Raw genomic sequence first — 21,119 nt, 5'->3', positions numbered from 1 at the left:
GTTTGATTTGATTTTTATTTTAATATTGAATTTGTAAAATGAAAAGATATCATTTTTTTATAAAGCTAATTAAGATTCCAACAAAACTGAACAAAATACAAACAGAAATCATTTTGGCAAAGTATTTATTTTACATGCTATTTTTTAAACGTCTGCAAGGAAATAAAATTTTTGGGGGATCAATTTTAATAATAGAGCCGCGAGGAAATAATTTTTGGGAAGAACTAACAATTCAGAGCTGCAAATATTATCATTATAATCAAGGATATAAGAACAGATTTTTCCTGAAATTGTAGTAATCACACTTAAATTCTATTAATTTTCGAAATTACACTTACATTCCTAGTATTTATATTTTAGGGTAGAGGAGTTGCTATAGAACATGTAGTTAAAATTTATTGAAAAATGGAAAAAATAATAGACTCCTTAAATATAAGTGGTGAGTGAGACGTACTAAAATTTATTATTTGAAAACATCTTTATTTAATAACTATGTATTGTTATTAGAGGGTAGTATGTGTATAGTACGTTTGTACATATAGAGGAAGAATATGCATTTCTTGAAAATAGTGTGAACATTTAAAATATATGATGTGTATTTTTTTAAAAAAATAATAGAAATATAACAAAATCAAAGGAGGTCAAATTAATAGAAATATAGCAAAATCAAAGGAGGTCGGGATAATTATTTTTCATAAATAATAAAGTACAAATGTCCATAATTCTAACAAATTTATATTTCCTTGAAATAATCACGCACTGATCTTTATTATCGATTATTTTAATTTCTAATACACAATTTATCAGAATGACTTTCCTTTAGGGTAATTTTACATTTTATTATTGTATATTTTATTGATAGTTTTGGGGGAAAAAATCAGTAATTGAAAAGGGTAAATATTTATTTTATTCCAGAAAATACTTGCGATGTAATCACAGTTGTATTAAACTTTTGAAGTTAATTAATCCATTCATAATGAGAAAAAGACAAAGATTAATGTAATAAAAAAGAAAGAAGGTAGAGAAAGAAATGAAGAGGTGATAAAAGAATGGGCAATGTAGGTGTATGTATACAACAATCCCCAACTGTAGTTGGATAAATGCATAGGATAACAATGGATACAATTCAAAACTGGTAGGCACAACATAAGTTACATACAAATTTTTGTGATGATGGAGACAACTCGGTGAAGCATGAATTCAACCAATGTTTTGAAAGATTCCTGAGAAGTTTGGTATCTTATCAACATGTTTGAGAGCACGCTCAGCTATCTGCCTAGTTCGATAGTCACCATGCTGGAAAGCATCAACAAGAGCAGTGCTCAAATTCGGATCTGCAGAAACCTCACATGCTATATCATCTGTTCTCAATAGTCTCTCCACTGCCCAAACTGCTCTCCTCCTCAATGTCTCTGTTCTCTTCTCAAGTAGCACATTAAGTATTGGCGTCACTCCATCTGCTTCAACCAAAATCGCCACCCCTTGTTCAATGTCTACTCCATCGTCTATTATAGTGGATAAAGCAGCCAGTGCTGCCTCAACCACATTCTCATTTGTGTGGTCCAGTAGACCTACTAACTTAAGCACTGCCTGCCCATCATACAGGCAAAATGTTTCTTTCAACGAGCAGATCCCTCGGTGGAGCCTACACGATCCACTTATCACCGGCGGCTTGCTGAAGCATGAAAACACCATGGCACAGTAGCCCAGCGGCGGCACCTCCGGTAATTTGGTTAAGTTTTTTGACTCTTGGGATAGATTCTCCAGAGCTGTGGCAGAAACCATCTGTACATTATCTAGTCCATTGGACTGAAGCAGGTCAATAAAGAGTGCAGCAAGATTGTGATCACGGCAGAGTGCAATGGCATCAGGCTCTTCAGCCAAGACATATGTAACCCTTACAACAATCTTTACAAGCCCTTCAAGAAATGGTGTCATGAAGCGAGTGCCTCTGATCTCTCCCTGCCTGATTGCTATCACCCTGGATATGACCATCACAATGGCACCTTCATCTAGGAGCTGTCTTGTGAGGCCCAGGTCCCTTTCAGGTAGTTCGGCTAAAAGGCCAACTGCCGCCGCCTGCTCTTCACTGATCCCTGTATTTTCTGATATGACTTTAATTAGACTTCCAAGCTGTCCAACGGAGCCACATAGTGCATCAGCTAGTTCCTGGCCCATGTGAGGAGACAAATTATGAAGAAGTTTTATGGAAGCTAGACGCAGATCTTTCTGTGGTGCTTCAATGAACTGAACTAGACTGATTGTGGCACCAGAGCTTTTGATAGCAGCTACAACACTCAGAACTGTAGTCGGAGAAGTAGTAAGTCCAACAAGAACTTGTAGTAGTTTGCACTCTATTGCTGGACCAGTGTTACTTATTAGATGGAGTAGATTACGAACTATATCCTCTGAGACCAGAGTTTGGTGATCAGGTCCAAATGAAATGGAATAGAAGTCTTCTCCCGAGTTTACAACACTGGCAAGAATTGTAGCAGAGATCTCTTTCAATCGTGTGGGAAGCAGATTAGGACCCACTGCAAAAAGGTCATTGACAAGAGGAGCAAGTATTCCAGCCTCTATTAATATCTTTGCACTTGGGTCACATGATGATATCTGATTTAGTGCCCTCAGTGCAGCTTCTCTTGATTGCATATTACCACTTTTCATTAAATTGATCAGAGAGAAACCCACAGTTCTAGCAACAAGAACTTTAACATCATTGTTCAAAACCAGCTCACCAAGGTATCCAGCCATGGAAAGTTTGGTTTCTGGTGGACCTGCAAACATTTTAATGAAAACAACTTAATACCCACATGGAATATGAAGTTCTACAAGTAAGGGACCAATCTTGATGCCAAACATTTAGGGTTTTTAATGTAAATAATTGATCAAATCTAACAGAACACGCTCAAATTACCACCACAATGCAAATTTACCAAGGGCCGCATTCTCTAATATTTCCATGAAATTATATCTTAATCTTTTTCGCAACGCCATTATATTATTAAAATTGATCAAAGGACAAGATGTGCCTCAATCACAGAAATACACACGAAGAAAAAAATTACAGAAAAATGCAGATCATTCTAATATTAGTCCAAACAAAAGAAAGGAATGTTTCCTGCATATAGTTTATAGTTCATTATTAAGTAAAGATACCACCAAAAACACCACGCAAGCTTCCTCCAAAATATACCATCTATTTACCACACCAAGCATAAGATTATTATATTAATTAATTTTTGGTAATCATACCTTTTCTAATTGTTTGGAATATCAGAATAGTTTCTGGTGTTTGGGGTAGACAATATTTTCCAGATAACATTTCTCTATTAATTAAGAGGTGAGAGTGAAACTGTCCTTTTAGAGGCCCAAAAAACATATAAGATGATGTATCACTTTCAACAAAAAAGTTCTCAACAGAAAATATTTTCACGGAAGCTGTTTTCCACCAAGAAGATATTCCAAATCAGCCATGGAAGAAAAATAACGAGTACATAAAATCATTAGTGATATTAATATTTGGTTGGAAGCTTGTTGGGAACATTTTTCACAATAAACAACACTTGTGCAGCTTGTTGAATTGCAATCAAAATGATAAATCATGCTAGTTTTTCAATCATGAAAAGTAAGCTGTATCAAATCATAACATTCGAAGAAACAACAAAAAATAGGTTAAAATATATCATATAAATGTTATATAGTGTTCAATGCAATGTTTTAAATCCAGGATGGCAGCTAACTCCAAAAGCGCTTTTGTAAGATAATGTATAGTCACTATTTAAATTTTTTTGTATAGTTCCACATACATGAATTCTAAAAAATGATAAAAATTACTCAATTAATAGCATTAAAAGTAAAAAGTAGTAGGTGTCTTAAACAAAACATGTAAGTTAATAGTCAAGTACAAGTTTCTTAGCTAAGAATTATCAATCATCATCTTCTAAATCAAGTCTTTATCATTTCCACAATTATTTCATCTATAGATTTCGATTTTTGAAATTAGAACCCCAAAATTACCCTCGAAAAAATCCCTAATGTCTCTATTTAGGATTTTTGGAATCAAGATGTAGCTCCACTATAACAGCCGCTATTTGGTTAGCTACTGCTGCTCCACTCCAGCAGACCCTGCAGCAGTCAGGAACCACTCCACTCCACACCTCTATTTAAAACCCTAGTTCAATGTAATGGTTTTAACTAAAAAAAGAACTTTAGGAGACCAAACAAAATCCTAAGTCACAACATAGTGTGAGAAGTCTATCAGAAAATTAAAAGCAAAACAATGGAACAACCAAACACATTCATAGCCTCTATTTCAGAAGACTAAAAACATATCAATGGAAAACCAAATTCATGCTTGCACCACATAATAAGAATACGATAAGCACCAAAACACTAGGGGAACCCATCCTTTAAAGTTAGCTGCTAAGAGGGGGGGAACCAAACCAAACACTAAAATACTACACCGAACATCCCATACTACTTAATGTGAGACTTAGACACCTCATAATACCTAAGTCCCTATCAACATCAATGGCAAGTCAGACTGTTTTCAAAAGTTCAAAATGTTCATTTCATGAGATTCTTGAAATATCCATACAAGAAATATAATTTTTGCATTTGCCCTCCAAATAACTTCAAAACATAAGATGAAAGAAAACCCATGCACATCATCTCTACGAGAAAATGTGTAATAGGTTGGTCTAGCGAATTATGCTCTCTCGAAAATTACCATAAAATGGTGAGCAAATTAGCCACACAACATGGGTATGCTGTGATATATATTGTAGAATAATACCTTCAAGAAGTTGGGTCAGAAGAGGCTGCAATCTACCATTTTCAGCCATCTGCCTAACATTAGCCTCATACATCTCCAGATTCGCCAATGTTTCTTCGGCCTTCCCAACAGTGAGAAGATCTTCTGAATTGCTGCTTGTCATCCCTACTAATATTAGAATGGCTCCGTTGATTGAACCAATCTTCTCACAAAGGGCAGCAGACTTTGAGAGTTCGTAAAGCAAGGAGACAGCCTGCTCTCTTTCTTTAGAAAGCTCGTGGGAAAGGAATTTTACTATAGTACGCACAGTATCACCTTCAGCCAACAATTCCTTTGGAGCAAACATAATATGTTAGCATGGATTTGCCAACAGTACATTCATGATACCAAAAATGAGAAAGGAATGAAATGAAATGATAACCATCAAACTATGACAAACCTTATTCTCATCATCTTCTTCTACCACGATTCTAAGGGTTTCTAGTGCTCTAATTCGAACCTTACGGCTGCTACTCTTCAGCATGTCAACAATCATTGGTATAAGCCCTGCATTGCGGACAGCGTGTTTGTTTGATCGACTTCTTTGGCAGATGTACTGGACATACTTTAAGGCCTGAAGAGTTTCACTTTCTGGACTCCCCATATTCAATGACCGGCGAGCAATGTCCAGCTGTGCAGCTTCATTCCTGGCAGTCCACTCTTCAATGGTGTTACGCAAAGCCATACTTGGATTCAGTTCTGTGCTTCTTAACTCCTGAAGAGTCAAAGGACAAACCAGTCTCCGTCCACTCTCCCTACACTCCTTGAACCATTTTTCAATTGCTTCACGTTCAAAAGTCTGTCCATTTTCTAAAGTAACAGGATCACGCATAACTTGCTTCGTCAGGGGACATACAAAAGCATCATATAGAGGCTCAATGTGCAACCTCTCAAAATGAAAGCTATCATCCGACTGGCTCCCAGGATCATTACTTCCATCCCAGCTCGCAGCCATCATATACCCACTAATCTATTGTCACAAATAACACAAGGTCAAGGTAACGCCAAGAAACATGGAATAATTGCAAGATCATGGGGCATTCATATAGATTTATATTTTATTGCCCTAAAAGTATAAAAGTTTTTTCACATTATGAGACAGTAGGGTAACTCTGTTAACTTCTATAATGAATACTTGGAAAGTTATACTTATTATGATGATGATTTCTATATGCTTGACATTAAGTGAATATGCAAGAAAATTGAAGTATTTATATTTTATATCATCTTCCACCAATGGAAGAAAAACATGAGCAACTAGAATAGAAACACAAACAAATGATTGTGTCGGAGGTTAATAGAAATTACAATAATGTCCCAACATACCAACAACTAAGAAACATGACACACAGATCTCCCAGAATTGCATATTCCCATAATTCAAAACAGGGTGATGCAAATTACTTCAATCTAACCTTCCTTTAAACAGAAACTGATGGTGTTTTAAGTAATTATCACTGAATCAAAAATAGAAACTCTGCAGAGTAGAGAGTAAGTGCCGTTGGGCGATGACGAACAACCACAGAGAAAACAAAACGAAGGGGTACGGTAATCAAATAAACAGCAAGAAGGGTACCCGTGTTCGACTTGAGAGAAGCAGCCAGCCAGAAAAAAAACCTACTTTTAGTATTTAATTTGAGAATTGAAGAGAAACCCTTGAGAGAGAGTTGACGGGGCAGCGTAATTGGAGTTGTGGCATGGTTAAAGAGTTGGAATTGCAGGAGCAGGAGAGGAGAGAGAGAGAGAGAGAGAGGTAGTTGAGTTGAGGTTGAGGAAGTGGAAGAAGAGAAACACCAAAATTAACAACGCAGAAATTGCAATAAATTGGGAAAAGAAAACATAAATAAATATAAATAAAAAAAAGTTGTTTTTAGAAAAATAGAAGATGGAGAGAGAGAAGGTTGACTGGATTGTAACAGTGATGAGGTGAGACAAATGGAAAGAGAGAAGATGGAGCTTTCATCCATCTGGGCCTTCCAAGAATACAGCTTGCCTCGTACCATTTCCTATTAAAATAATAACGGACAAAATTTAGGTATAGTGTTCTAAATTAAAATCAAAATTGCAGAAAAATTTTATATTAATTGTTGAATTTGAGGTTTCAAATTTAACTTGTATTAATACTAAGAAGAGGATTTAAGCTGCCTTATTTTTTTATAATAAGTGTTTTAATGTGTTCTAATACAAAATGTTTATTCTTACACTTATTAAATAATTAAAATATACCATTAAATAATTAAAATATACCAAGCAAAAACAAGAATCATTTTGAATAGTACCACTATAATTGGAAAAATCCAATATAGATCTATTTATGAGACTTTTGCCAATAATACTGTAGAGAGTAAGATATTTATAGTTGGTTTTAAAAGTATGAGTTGAAAGACTTTAACGTGAGTGTGTTAATTGAACACCTCCAGTTGTTATTTACTTTTGTGTGTTATTATTTTTAATTCTGATGACTTATTTAACTAATTTATCAACTAACCTTGTTAAATATAATTAACAACGTCTTTAGTTTGGAGAAAGAAAAGATTAACGGGTAAAATCATTTTCCTCTTATATTTATTTCCTTTTAATATTAGAAGAATTAGAATATTACTGTTTATAAAGCTATAACAATATAAAAGAAAATTAACTTTTAAGCTGAAAACAATTAGTTTTAGTCAGGTAAATATTATTTCACTTCGCTGGATCATTGGACACAGAAAGTGAAATATGCTTTGTTTTTTGACCACTCACGGGAAACCTGAGTATTGAGCATGATGCAATCTTTCTTCTTTCTTCTTTGTACCTTGTAATTTAAACTGTACATTGTGATAAATGTAGAAAGTAAACAGCAAACAGCAACTTTATTATTTTCTAAAAGGGTTGGTGTTATCACATTAATCTTTAAAATTTAAAAAAATATTAATTAGTTTATGAATTTATCTATTTACTGTTATTTTAATATTTAAATATACATTAATAGTGTTATTTTAGTCACGTATATTTTAATATTTGAATATGGTTATCTATTTAAATGCTGATTTTATTTTATTTTTCGTCAAGGAACTACGTGACCACACTTTTCAATTTTAAAGACTAGTCAACTTATACATTAGAACAAACTTTTAGTTCATTTGCTTTTTTTATGAATGGGTTATTTTGTTGTTTGATTCTTCTGCTATATGCTTTAACCAACATTTATATGCCGGAAATGCATTGCATTTGCATGTGGATAGTCTTAATGGGGATCCAGCGTTCCAAAGATTTTGGTATCCAACCATACTAAATGCTTAGAACGGCAACCAAGACTAATATTTTACTGCAGACATGCAGGAAAAATAGAGTGAGCAATGTGCTTTGGTGTTAGTTTATTTTGTCTGTGATGATAGTTAAATGGCAAGCATTGAAAAAAGCCATGGGAATGCAGCACATATGTAAATGCATGTAATGAAACCAAGAAAACAAAAACTTTGCATGCACTTGCCATTAAACTCAATAGTACATCCATGATACGAACAAGACATTTGATTTTATCTATCTATCTTTCACAACACGTCCGCGCATTTACCAAAAGAATAAAGGAAAAACTCTCTTCAAACTGATACATTGATCACACCATATAAAATTACCATCCAGCTTTTCTTCTAGCTATACACAAAAAAAATAGGCTATCATGAACAATCAAGGAAATGGAAACAAAGAAAACCCTGGAAGAGTTGGATTGCAGGCTAGAATGCACTCCAGTTATCTGAACCCTTTTTCGGAGAATGATTTTCTGAAGAGACCTTAAAAGGCCCAGAGGAGCCGAATGGATCAGAGTCATCGAAAGAGAATGGACCACTGTGACCGAAGTCTTTGGTGCTACTAATTGAGTCAAACCTTGCATGGCCCTGACGACCGAAACCGAAATCATTGCTGCTACTCATGGAATCAAACCTTGTGAGCTTCTCAGGATTGTAGCCAAAATCCTTGCTGCTACTCACGGAGTCAAACCTTGTGAACTTATCATTACTGTTGCCAAAATCTTTGCTGCTACTTATGGAATCAAACCTTGTGAACTTTTCATTACCATAGCCAAAATCCTTACTGCTACTTATGGAATCAAATCTCGTAAGCCTCTCTGGTTGTGGAGAATATCCACTTTCGTGCCTGAAGGAATCAAACCTTGACATGTCAAAGAAATGATCCCCCGCCTCACTGTACCTGGGAGAGTTTTCGAACTTGGAAACTGGAGTTGCAGGCACCGAATCATCAAAAGTAAATAGGCTTTTTGTCTGGAACGCGCCATCCGTATGTGTAGATCCTATTCTAACTGGGTTTATACCAAAATCATCAGATTTAAAGAAATCTCCCTGCTCGAAGTCAGAGTCCTACAAAGCCAAACATAAAATTTTAGCAGGTAGTAGCTTTACACCAACGCGACTTGATCTTTGAAAAATGACGTCCCTTCATCCGTTCTTTGGTAAATGTGCTAAGAAATCCATTCCAAAAATTATAATGAAAGAAGACCTCCATTGCCTATCTCATGCATCAATTTAGTATAAAAATAATCTTAAAAGAATTTCCCCGAGAACGATTATTACTCAATAACGGAAACTAATTATGTTAATATCCCAAACAGCTCAGAATTTAAAGCTATAAATAGAAAGGGTTACCTTGGTCTTAGAGTTAAAACCCCACACTGAGTCCATGTCATCATTGTTGTCAAATGCACCCCAGGTCGATTCATCAAAACTTCTGTTGCCATAGATTAATAACGTCACAATTACTAGATAGATGCTTCACACTCAAAGCCATGCATTCAGAAACAGAAAAATTGGGAATTGACAAATCAACCCCTCCCCCAAACACAGCCTCGAGACAAAAATAAAAGAAATTACCTATGTGTTTCTGCATCTGCTTCAGAACCTTTTCCAAAGTGAGGATTTGAGAAGTCTTGAGAAGGACTCTCCACGGTACTCCTCCCAGCTAGACTATCGTGAGGGCTTCTGGCCAAGTCTTCTTCACTATGTGCATAGGATTCATCCTCAACTGTATAATCACCGTTAGCAGAATTTTCTTGCTTCCCATTTGCATTCACAGGTGAACCATGAATAGAATTATCATCAGAGAAATTTTGTTCTCCGTCAATAAATGCTGGCTTTGGTTTTGAAGATGCATTTTTAGTGTCAAAAGTAAGATCATTGCCAAATCCTAGAAGTAAACAAAGCAATTAATGAAACAAGTTAATTCATGCAAAAAATGAAAATAATTTCGTAAGGATAAAAAAAGATTATGGCAACCTTCGTCCTCAAATTTATCCCAATCTTCATCCCAAAGAGCAGCTCCCTCTGGAATTCCAGGTTGCCAACCTTAATTCATCAGGTTGGTACACGCACACAAACACAACCACAATTAAAGTTAGAAACAGAGAAAAATGCATTCACTTGTAACAAATATAAGTAATTTATCAATGAGTTGATATGCAATGCCATTGGTTTTAAAAGAAGATCCTTGGAAAAATACAGGTTTACAGATCACAAAATGAGGTTTCCACAGAAGTATTAATATAAAGAATCACATCTGTTAAGTAAAAAAGTCAAAATAAATCATAAAATTGTTGCAGAATGATTATTTGAGAATTGACAAAGAATATAAATAATTGATTGAGAAAGAAGCCATGATGAGACAAAATGAGATTATAATTACCAGAAGGAAGCTGAACCATTGCAATTGACTTCACATCCATCCCATGTTTCTTGCACCGATCAGCTAGAGCCTTAAATAACTCCTCCAGATCTGACTGTATGCGTTCAGCACGGACCTGCAGATTTTGCTAAATATCAGTAACAGTACAAGACAGGTTCCCCAGAACTTCCCATCTTTATTCAAGAAATAAAATTCACCTGAAGAATGCCATCTGCACTACCTCCTTGTTCAATTTTGACGATGGCTTGCTGCAATTCCACCTTCCTTTCCTAAATATATACAGACTAATGGTTAAAGGTGCATTGAAAATTGAAATGTTTCAACTTTCAAGACATTCATAATCCACCCAAGACACAAGTTTATTGTTGCAAGAAAACGAGAAAAGGGTTGTAGACTTGCACTACAAATATAATACACGTGGAAGACTACATGCTTCCTCAGGTTTCCACTCTCCCTTACATTCACTTTCATTTGAATACTCCACAAGAAGTGGTGAGCTTCACTCTCTAAACAAGCAAACAGACAATAGGAAGAAGAGAAACAGTCACAAAATTTTAGTGACTTGGCCAGCCATGAACAACAGGCCTGCATCCAAACTCGACAAGCAAAACAAAGAAGATCCACTAAGACCAACAAAGATTACAAGGAGCTCTTCAAGATATCAAATCATACAAGAGCATTTACTTTACAATTTAAGCTTTTAAGAGAGTTGGTCCGGGACAAGTGGTCATGAGTCTGATCCTTCTCAACCTCATTCTAAATAAAAGTTTAATTTTAGGCCAGTGTAAGTGGTTGCATGTCACCCAAGCAGGTTGGCCCAAGGGCAAGGCCAATGAAGCCCTTGATTTAAGCCTCCCAAAAACAACTTTACTTAGAAATAATATTTTAAAAATATAATGGTTACTTTATAAATGATACAATTCTATTAAGAATAACAATACTTTTAACAGAAAACTGCCTCTTAAAGTGTTGAATCTACAGTAGTTGTTATAATAAATGAATCCACATACATAATAAATTATCTAATATAAACTTTAATGGTTTAATCTTTTATTCATGACAATAAATTTCATTTTACTTTCTAAAGTGAATCTCTTGTTTGGAGAATAGTGTTATGATCTCTAATCTTCTAAACTTTTTCTTAAGAAGAAAAAATCAGTAAGATGACAAACTTCATCCTATAAGGATACAACAGAAAGCTATAGGGTTGGTGTTGTTGTCAACGTTATATCTGTTTAGTTTAGTTTATGTAAACTTATTAAATTATTAATTTTAAAATTCTTTCCTATGTTAAATTTTTAACTTTTGTCTAGAATCCGATTTTATACATGCAATCATGTTAAATCATAGAAGTAAAAACTATCATCCCTTATCTATCATAATAAATAATAAAATGATTTTTTATCCAGAAAAAAATTCAAAAATAAACTTTTAATAAAATACTACTATTATTTTTTGTCAATAAACATATCATGATTAATTTAGAAAGGCCTCGTATCAAAGTTTTTTTAGGCTTAAAAATAAGTTGAGTCAGGCCTACATGCATGCTTCAAGTAGGGTAGTGCTTTTTAGATATAAAACCCCTCTTGAGTTTTAGCCCAACAACTTAAACTTTAAAGTTGTTAGTCCTTCGTTAATAAGAACAATCAATGCAATAAAAAATGTAGTGCATAATAAGTAAGCAATAACTCTCACCATTCACAAATAGCCTATTTTTCAACAATTTAGATTTTCTAATTACCTGGACATCACGAAATTTAGCTTCTTCAACAGTCAATTTTGATGCTATTTCTGCTACTTGTTTGTATTTCTCTTCATATTTCTTGCCCAATGATTCTGCCTGTAACACGCCACCAAATGATAGCTAATTCTTTTCACATAAACATGCATCACGTTTTCACAAGAAAGGAATATACCTCGCGCTTATCCGCAGATGCCCTTTCTGTTATCTCATTTAATCGATTATCACATCTGCTTTTATATAGAACCTGAAATACAAGTAAACATAAGAGGAATGGGGAGTGAGTAAGTGCATAATTCATAGTTCTTTAATCATAATCAGATTCGTATCATGCAATAAAAAAAATATTTTAAAAAATCATATTGGTTTTCAACAAAATCCTTAACTGGATCCAGTTAAAATAAAAATATTCACTGCAAGACCGATTCCCTTTAGTTTCTTGAGAGGAAGTCGTACTGACTTTTACCCAATAAATCATCAACTTTATTCACTGAAAATCATCTATTTCCCTGCGTGCATGATTCCAGTTAGAGTTTCTTGGGATGAAAGAAAGTGGTTCCTTGCCCTCAAAAGTTCCAGTCTTCTTCCTAACCAGAAATCAATTCCTAGGCTTCAACCGAGGCCTAACTAGAACCATAAAACCCTAAATTCCATCACTGGTAGGCATTTGTCATAGCAAACCAAACCCCCAGCTAAATTGCACAGCTCTGGTACACTTACTGTGTTTTGAATTAGCTTGTATTATGCTTATAAGTTAAAATAGTATAAACAAAAGAACTATTTAGCTTAGAAGGTATTTCTGTAAAAACCAAGCAACACTAACATATAATAATTATTCACATAACTTCTGATCAAAGATTGCTAATAAATTTATTTTAACCTCTGTAATGTAATAACTCCATTAATTCTAACACAAGTTTACTCAAAAGTGAGCCACCAGCAGTATGGCCTAGCAAGCCTACAAATAGTTTATTTCAACCATGCAAAGCCTTAAGAAAAAAACATCAATCTAAGATCAAAATAAAAAGAGACAAGATATGAATTACAGACCAGTTCCTGCATTTTGTTCCGGTAAAGCTCCATCTTCTCTTTTGAATCCAAAATAACATTCTGAGCTTCTTCAGACTACAATAGCAGGAAGAAACATTTTTTATTTAGAATTTCTCAAAATGTGCAAAAGAACCAAGATCATTTACAACTGAATAGATCTGGTTGAGGATATTATAGAAAATGGGGAGTTAATTTTGGGTTACAAAAGTAACTTTCAGCCCCATAATTCATTTCAATTTTACTTGTGAAATTATATTTAAGACCAAAAACTAACTTGGGTCCACCCACCAAACAATCATCATTAATTCTGAAGGGAGTACCAAACAAGCACTAAGAGACTGTGAACCTGTATTTGTGTCCTTTCTACTGGAACAAAATTTTGGCAGAAACAAGGAAACAGTTGTTTTATAGGAGGCTGCAATTTATACAATTATTTGATGCATTTGGTTGGGAAAGGAAAGCCTCATAATTTCAAAGGTGTCTCTTTACCTTACACTTGCTTGTAGATATATAGTTGAATCCCTGGCTTTTAGGATGAGTTTTATAATTTTCCAATTTCTATAAAATGGAACTTCAAAATAAACATAAATAAATTAAGATGAAGGGATGAGAACTACAAAGGAATAGGAGAACAAAGCATCTTCCTTAATGAAAACAGAAAACACAAGCATGTACGAAAAACATTATGGATAATCTTCACTTTCATAAATATATGTTTATATATGGAGAAAAATTACAAAGGCAGAGCCAATACCTTCTTCTCTGCAGTTGTTGCATCTTGAGGCTTTGTATTCAATATATTCTGCTCACCATTATCAGTGCGATTCAGAAAGGAATCCTCCAACACAGGTGTTCCTGACTTTTGCTGGTTGGGCTGTGTAGTGAAATCAGCCTGAGCAGAACTTCCATGGACTGGAGGCCTCAAACCAGCTGTTGGTGCCACTGGCCGAGCACCTGGCATCCCCTGTTGTTGCTGAAAACCTTGAGATGGATAAAAGTAAAAAAAATCATCAAAAGGTGTCTTATAAGAGAAAAAGAAAAGAAAATTGTAGAGTAAATAAGAGAAAATACCTTGGCCGGTTCCCCAGGTTGCATTTCCAGGAACAATTTTTGGTTGGCCTGTCATAGACATCAGTGTCTCATCAAACATAACATTGCTTGGAAGAGACTGTGGAAGAGGTCGACCTTCCCTGTACCGTTCCATCAAATAAAGAGCAAAGCAAAACTCCTTCAAAGAAAGCATGCTATCATTGTCCTGATCAGACAAGTCCCACACCTTCTTTAACACCTCTGCACAAAGTCCACGGATTACATTATTGCCTTCGGAGAAATGCTAAAAGGGTCATCCCCTCTCCAAGAAAATTTCAAAAATAATGAAGCTAAAAAACAGTCCAAAAAACAGAGTAAAGAAACAAATCTAATAAGATCATCTTGCCAGTGTAGCTTGCTTAGTAGCATTTGAGAATTGAATTGAATAAATAGGACAATAAGCATGCTTACCAAAAAAAATGGTTGTCTGATCGAGTAAGGAAGTTAGTTAGGACAGTTATTTTAGTTAGTAGGAAGAAATTTGAGAGGTAAATAAATAAATAGGAGGGTGATATTCAACTTTTAGTAACAATTTCCAACATAGCCAACAAGATTTCAAGAGGGTAATATTCTTAGCCATTATTAGTTAGGATAGTTATTGTAGTTAGTAAAAGGATTAGTCAATTAAATGGCATTTGAGGAATAAATAAGTAGGAGGCAGATGTAAAGGAAGAGGTATTTTATCTTGTATTATATCATTTGAGAATTGAGGGAAAATGACTAGACCTAGGATCAACTCTGCATTTAGGAATACATTAGGTATGAACCAATAGAATTAACCAATTCCAACTCTCATTCATCCTACATGAAATACTTATTTGTCAACTAATTCATAAAGTTCTTGTGGTTCATAGCCCGGTAGATTTCAAAGTGTTGAGTTGATCTATTTCTCAGGTCTAAATCAAATGACTGTCATCTATCACAGAATCCAGCTGAAACTCAAGCTATCAGTATTTATAGTTATTCTCCTCAAAGAATTTGAATTATTATGATTCTGAGGTCAAACATGATGGTTTGGAATTGATAGGGATTCTAGGTTCCATAACCAAATACATTTATAAATGTGTGTAGAATTAGATCTAATAACTGTAACCTACTATACATCTCTTCTCAAATTATCAATATCTTTGTCACCTTTTTTTTCTTTTAAATGATCCATTACGATACCAAATAATTCATAGTATGTATGATTTGGATTAAAATGGGTGGAGGGCTGCCAACCTGTGATCATTTAAACTCATGCATATCCATGTAATGTTATTACAGAGAGATGTGTGTTTTGACTACTTGTTTCTTTGGATTTGAGTGATAGTTATTGCATCAGGTTTCAGGACAATACTATGGTGGGAATATTTGTTTCTTAGAGGCTTTCCCTTGCTTAGATGTTGCTCTTGTATGCATAATTTTCCCACCAACAAATTAATTATTCATATCTCTTGAACCATTCACATTAATAGAAATCTAATTGAATTAGAGTCCCTTTCACTTGTTTCTACTCACTGCGACTAATATACAAGAACTTCAACTATAAATTCAACAGAACTGCTTTCTAATAAATTCTTTTTCAGCTTCTAATTTATTCTCCTAAACCCTAACCCTTTTAATCTGCACAACAGTACTTTACAGGATTAATACAAATTAAGTGTTACAGATTTCTAGACCTCGCCCTGCTCTTTCTATTTATGTCATTGTTATTTGCAGACAGTTGCAAAAGAACAATCCACATTTCCACTTGATATTCCATTGCTTATTTAAAGGTTTGGGATGGAAAAAAAGGATACTACAACTTTAAGGCAACATGTGGTTAATACAATTGTCCAGTATGGTCGGTGAAGACCACTGATGTTTCCAAGGACGTCCTCTTTGCCTTACATATGTAATGAGATTGTATTATGTTTATGTCCTCCCTACGGTGATTACGCGGCCAATCTTTCTAACAATAAATACTGTTTTTGATCCGAAAATAATGACAATAATAACAGAAGACAATATGGTGTTGAAAAGCTCCTCTATTTTAATGGGTGTAGCATATGTTAGTGGCTTTTTCAAATTTTCAATGGGATACTAGTTTCCTTGGTAAGTTTGTTTAAGAAATAATACTTAACCTACTGTCTTTATTCCTTTCTAGTGAAATTGTTCATTTAGTTGATTCCAAAAAGCTTTAAAATACCCCCACTTAGGAAGTACTTGTTAACCATATTACAGTAATTTCAGATATTTTGGGGAGATAAAAAATTGCATTTCCTGTATAAGAAATAACAGTCATAGTAGTTAGCTGTTTCATTAATATTACACTTTGTTTGGTCAAGAAGAACTCTCTTAAGCATTTAATCAATAGTGATAAAAGATTTATTACTCGAAGAGCATTTTTACCCATTGCTCCCTCACTCATGTATCCTCATACAAACATTTGGTTGACAAACAAAATTCAGATAGATACAACAAAAATCTGACTTGAATGATCCATGATCAATGAATTTTCCGCAGGTAAATTTAGAGAATGATAACAAATAACAATAAAAACAAGAGCATTTTCTCACTAAGTGGGTTCAGCAATATGGACCAAACAATGAGACTATATTTTGTCAAAACCCAATTTAAATCTGGGTACTTTTCAATGCATTTTTTTACAACTTTCCTTATTATTCCTCTACTTCTATTTACTTTGCTATCCTCCATCTAATAAACTCTTCTTACTGAGACTTCTATGAGTCTTATCATCGCATGGCCAAATCATCTTAGGCAAGAGATAAACTCTTGTAACAATTCATCACCCACCAATTAACACCATAAAGCATCGTTAGTCATAAGTTTGCTCAGTAAAAAACAATAAAAATCCAGTATCAGTGCACAGAGGTTGTTCCATGTCAACCAAAAAAGCCATTAAGGTACACCCTTCCCATCCAGAAAAGAAATCTGAATTCAAGAAGCTAAAACTAAAATTTTCAAGTGACTATGGTTCTTGTTATGTTTATGACAAGCCAACACATCAACGAACCAACTTGCATGAAAAATACATCAAAAAGGGTCAGTTAGTAGGAAACAGGCTTACCTATTGGTAATCTCCAGCTTAAAAAAAGGCTGCGAGCCTGCTCCCCAGTGATCTTCCCATCCCTGTCAGTGTCAACTTCCAAAAACACCTTTGTATACTTCTGCACATCAGTAGGCTTCATTTTTGGCCAAGAAAGCTGCACATTGTCAGAATTTGCATTTCCAACCCCACCTGTCATCCCAGATGGTGTATGTGGAGAAGAAGAAGCTTGTGGTGAAATTTGCTGGTTTGATACAGACTGTGGCCGATGAAACGGACTATTTGCAGGCAGCACTGATGAGAATGCACTCTGCAATGAGTCAAGTGAATTTTGCTTCTTTACAGGTTGGGGACCAGTGGAAACAGGAACAATGGCTGATGAGACATTGGTAACAGAATAACTGTGTCCAGCAGGTTCTTGTTTCGATATTGATGAGGCAGCAGAGAAGAAATCATTGCCCAAAACTGAATTGGAAGAGAACCCATTTCCAGAAACACCCAATGATTTAGCGTTAACAGCTGTTGACTGGGGCATTGATGAGACCGGAGATGACTGGGGTATTGATGAGACCGGAGATGACTGGGGCATTGGTGAAAGTGGAGATGATTGGGGCATTGATGAAAGTGGAGATGACTGGTGCATTGGTGAAATTGGGGATGACTGGGGCATTGGTGAAATTGGAGATGACTGGGGCATTGGTGAAATTGGAGACTGTGACGTCTGGAAGGCAGCTGACGGGTTCATTCCTGGAGGTCTGGTAGCCACCATACCAGGCCTAGCATTATTCCAATCATTTGATAGCCCAGGATTTGAGAAATTGTGACCACCCATGTTAACTCCTCTAGAAATATCAGGGCCTGCAACACCCTGTTGCGGACGCGCAGCACCGGTAACAGGCATTGATTGATGAGGTCTGATGGCAGGATTCTGCTGTGGAGGATAATATTGCGGGCTTGCACCAGGACCTGCTAACCCTTGTCCTCTATAGGCAAAACCTTGAGCTGAATTGGGTCCAGTAACACCCATCTGTCCAACAGATCCAGCAGAGGGCCTCGGGACAGGTTGAGATACGGCAGCAAGATTAATCTGCGGCGCGGGGATTTTAGCAGCAGCAGGACCATATAACGCTGCCTTCACAATGTCAGGCGTTAAATCTCGCCTACTCTGAGCCACAGTAACTAACCTCAGAGCATTAAAAAACTCTGCGCGCCCAAGGAAACCAGTTTTGGCCTGATCAGCATACGCCCATACCTGCAACTCACACCGAGGACACGAAACATTACACAAGAATAATCTAGATCGGTTAACATTTTCAAGGAAAAGCATAGAAGAGAGGCCTAAATAAGATATTCTAAGCGAACAATATCGAAAGCATAACCATCGATGCTGAAAATCCAATGCCTCCAAGAGTAAACACATAACGAAACAATCAATTTAAGTTAGTGAATTGACACGTTTACTTTAGATTGGAAATTTGAAATAGAATAAAACCTGGGCGAGAACTTGTTTGGGCAAATTGGATCCCAGGAAGAAAGAGACGGCTTCAGCTCCACTGATTCTGCCATCTCCGTCCAAATCTGCTCTCCTGAAATACGTTTCGAACTGATCCATGTTAGGAGCCGCCATTGCACTTCCTTCGTCTTCGACCGCAGAGTAGATCGCACGCCCTGTAGTGGTGGGCTAGGGATTTGTTTCGTGGAATTGAGGAATTGCGAGGGAAGAGGGAATTGGATTACAGCGCGTTTGTGCGTGAATTGGCAGAATTGGAAGTACCAAAGGAAGGCCAAAAAGTGAATTGAAAAGTGTTCTTATTTTGATTTCCGGCGAGTTGCTGAGATTTGCCTTCTTCTCCAACTGTAACGACCGTAGCACTGGCTGTGCCTAAACGGAGAAATACCAATTTCATTGCATCGATATCTACATATAGTAATTATCCCACCGTTCAGACACTGGAACCAAATAACAAATAATAATAATAATAATATAAGTTTCATAAATATAGATCATTTTTATTTTAATTAATTATGTAAAAGTTTAACTCATGTATATTATTACCCATCATGGAACACTTTTACACAAATATTTAATAAAAAATTATTTGTGATATTATATCATTTTTTTAATAGTAACATTTTAAAATGTGAAGATTTACAATAATTATTACAAACATATTATTTTTCTAATAATAATAGGAAAAGGAGAAAGATGAACCAATTTCAAAAAGTAATGGTTACTTGATACTTTGATAAGTGTTAATATTCTTTTTTTCAAGCCTTTTTATTTTTTGTCAACATTTTTTTAAGGAATGAGTGATCTTCCATTTTTTATTAGTTAGTGATATTTATAATTTAGGGTTTCGATGTATCAAGAGTATAAGAAATTTGTCATTTTCATTGATATCATTTTAACTGTAGAAACCAATAAAAAGTCAACCTGAAAAGTAATTTTCATTTCTTTTCAAGGTAAAATAATCACATTTGATTTATAATATTTTTTTATTTTGTATTATTTTTTACCACTAGTATTATAAAAAAATAATTTTTTCCTTTTTTTTTATTGACTGTGCTCTTTTAATATTTACCTTTATTGGCGTTTTCAAACTAATAAGCGTGATCAATGGTTAACCAAAACCTTTTTTTGCTATGTCATGTATAAAAAAATTACAGCAATTATTTTAGTCATTTTGAAAAAAATAAAGTTACTATTAAAGATATCATTGTATATGACATGATATAATAAGCAATGACTTTATTCTTTGAATATGAAGTTAATAACTCCATGTGTATAGAACAAAAAAATATGTTTAAAAATAATAGTTATTTTCATTTTTTAATTAGCATCCTCATTAATTCATGTAAAACTTGAATTAAGATGATTTTTTTTTCTATTTTTCATATTTAAACATTCAAAACTTACAAACAAAATGTGCGGAAATAAATATTACCAACTTAAGAAATTGGTTATAGTTTAATTGTGTTTAGTAGTATGTATTAGTTGCAGTAGTAAACTTTCTTACCCTCAGTTCAATTCCTACAGTAAAAAATAATATTAATAAATTATTGATAAAAATATTTTTATAAGAGGAATTTCCTGTGAATTACCTTCTATACGGATTTCCAATCTCCATCTCCAAGTTGTTGTGAGTGGGTTTATTTATAAATGTGCTTTAATTTATAAGCATTAGGTTAGATTTTAGGTATCTTTTTATTTATCTTTTGATTTTGGGATTTTTTTTTTATCTGTACAATTATTTTGGGTATAATACAGACGGTTAAGTTGCTCTTAAAAAGACTATCTTAATTATATTATATGGATAATTTGATGCATTATTGAATAATAGCATGTTTAGAGTTTTAGTGGAATTTCATATAGGATGGCAAAGCGGATCAGTCCACCCGCATAGGTCTGTCCCGCATTTGGTTTGTAAAATGTAGGTCGGATTAACACGTCCCACAAAATGAGTGCGCGCTAAATTTTTCATCTCTCCTCGCATAAGGGTTAGTCTGCGGGTTTGTGGGTCAGACCGCATTAAAAAAAAATAGAAATTCAATGATTTTTTGAAAAATTGTCATAAAAAACAAAGACATTAGAATTAATGTAGCAATAAACATTAATTGAATGTTATATAATCCAAGTATCAACCTTCCAATATTCTTGACTTACCCACTACCTAACATATCCACTATTATTTATTCCAAATTACATGAAAAATATC

General features: G+C 34.7%; 2 protein-coding genes across 2 annotated transcripts; both read right to left on the bottom strand.

Moving 5' to 3' along the window:
* Window positions 1–1,019: 1,019 nt before the first annotated feature.
* LOC137822366 (U-box domain-containing protein 44) lies at window positions 1,020–6,842 on the bottom strand. Its single transcript, XM_068627249.2, has 4 exons — window positions 6,393–6,842; window positions 5,217–5,786; window positions 4,799–5,108; window positions 1,020–2,777 (listed from the first exon to the last, which is right to left on the bottom strand). The coding sequence occupies exons 2-4, from the start codon at window positions 5,772–5,774 to the stop codon at window positions 1,201–1,203; spliced, it is 2,445 nt and encodes an 814-aa protein (XP_068483350.1). The 5' UTR covers window positions 5,775–5,786; window positions 6,393–6,842; the 3' UTR covers window positions 1,020–1,200.
* Window positions 6,843–8,263: 1,421 nt separating this feature from the next.
* LOC137821802 (Calcium-binding EF hand family protein) lies at window positions 8,264–19,381 on the bottom strand. Its single transcript, XM_068626559.1, has 13 exons — window positions 18,896–19,381; window positions 17,425–18,655; window positions 14,355–14,573; window positions 14,038–14,264; window positions 13,284–13,358; window positions 12,409–12,480; window positions 12,234–12,332; window positions 10,690–10,761; window positions 10,493–10,607; window positions 10,087–10,155; window positions 9,685–9,997; window positions 9,460–9,541; window positions 8,264–9,174 (listed from the first exon to the last, which is right to left on the bottom strand). Exons 1-13 carry the CDS (start codon window positions 19,028–19,030, stop codon window positions 8,533–8,535), a joined length of 3,351 nt encoding a protein of 1,116 aa, XP_068482660.1. The 5' UTR covers window positions 19,031–19,381; the 3' UTR covers window positions 8,264–8,532.
* Window positions 19,382–21,119: the final 1,738 nt, after the last annotated feature.

Source organism: Phaseolus vulgaris, chromosome 9 (assembly GCF_051622355.1).
Source record: "Phaseolus vulgaris cultivar YP4 chromosome 9, ASM5162235v1, whole genome shotgun sequence".
NCBI lineage: Eukaryota > Viridiplantae > Streptophyta > Magnoliopsida > Fabales > Fabaceae > Phaseolus > Phaseolus vulgaris.
Note: the sequence above shows the minus strand (reverse complement) of the source record. Positions and strands in the feature narration are given on the sequence as shown.

Coding starts and splice junctions, on each gene's coding strand:
- LOC137822366 (XM_068627249.2), bottom strand. CDS start 5,774: ATGATGGCTGCGAGCTGGGATGGAAGTAATGATCCTGGGAGCCAGTCG. Junction 5,109..5,216: donor AAGAAGATGATGAGAATAAG/GTTTGTCATAGT, acceptor TTTGCTCCAAAG/GAATTGTTGGCTGAAGGTGA. Junction 2,778..4,798: donor TCTGACCCAACTTCTTGAAG/GTATTATTCTAC, acceptor AAATGTTTGCAG/GTCCACCAGAAACCAAACTT.
- LOC137821802 (XM_068626559.1), bottom strand. CDS start 19,030: ATGGCGGCTCCTAACATGGATCAGTTCGAAACGTATTTCAGGAGAGCA. Junction 12,481..13,283: donor GGAACAAAATGCAGGAACTG/GTCTGTAATTCA, acceptor CTTGTATTTCAG/GTTCTATATAAAAGCAGATG. Junction 9,998..10,086: donor GGATAAATTTGAGGACGAAG/GTTGCCATAATC, acceptor GTTTACTTCTAG/GATTTGGCAATGATCTTACT.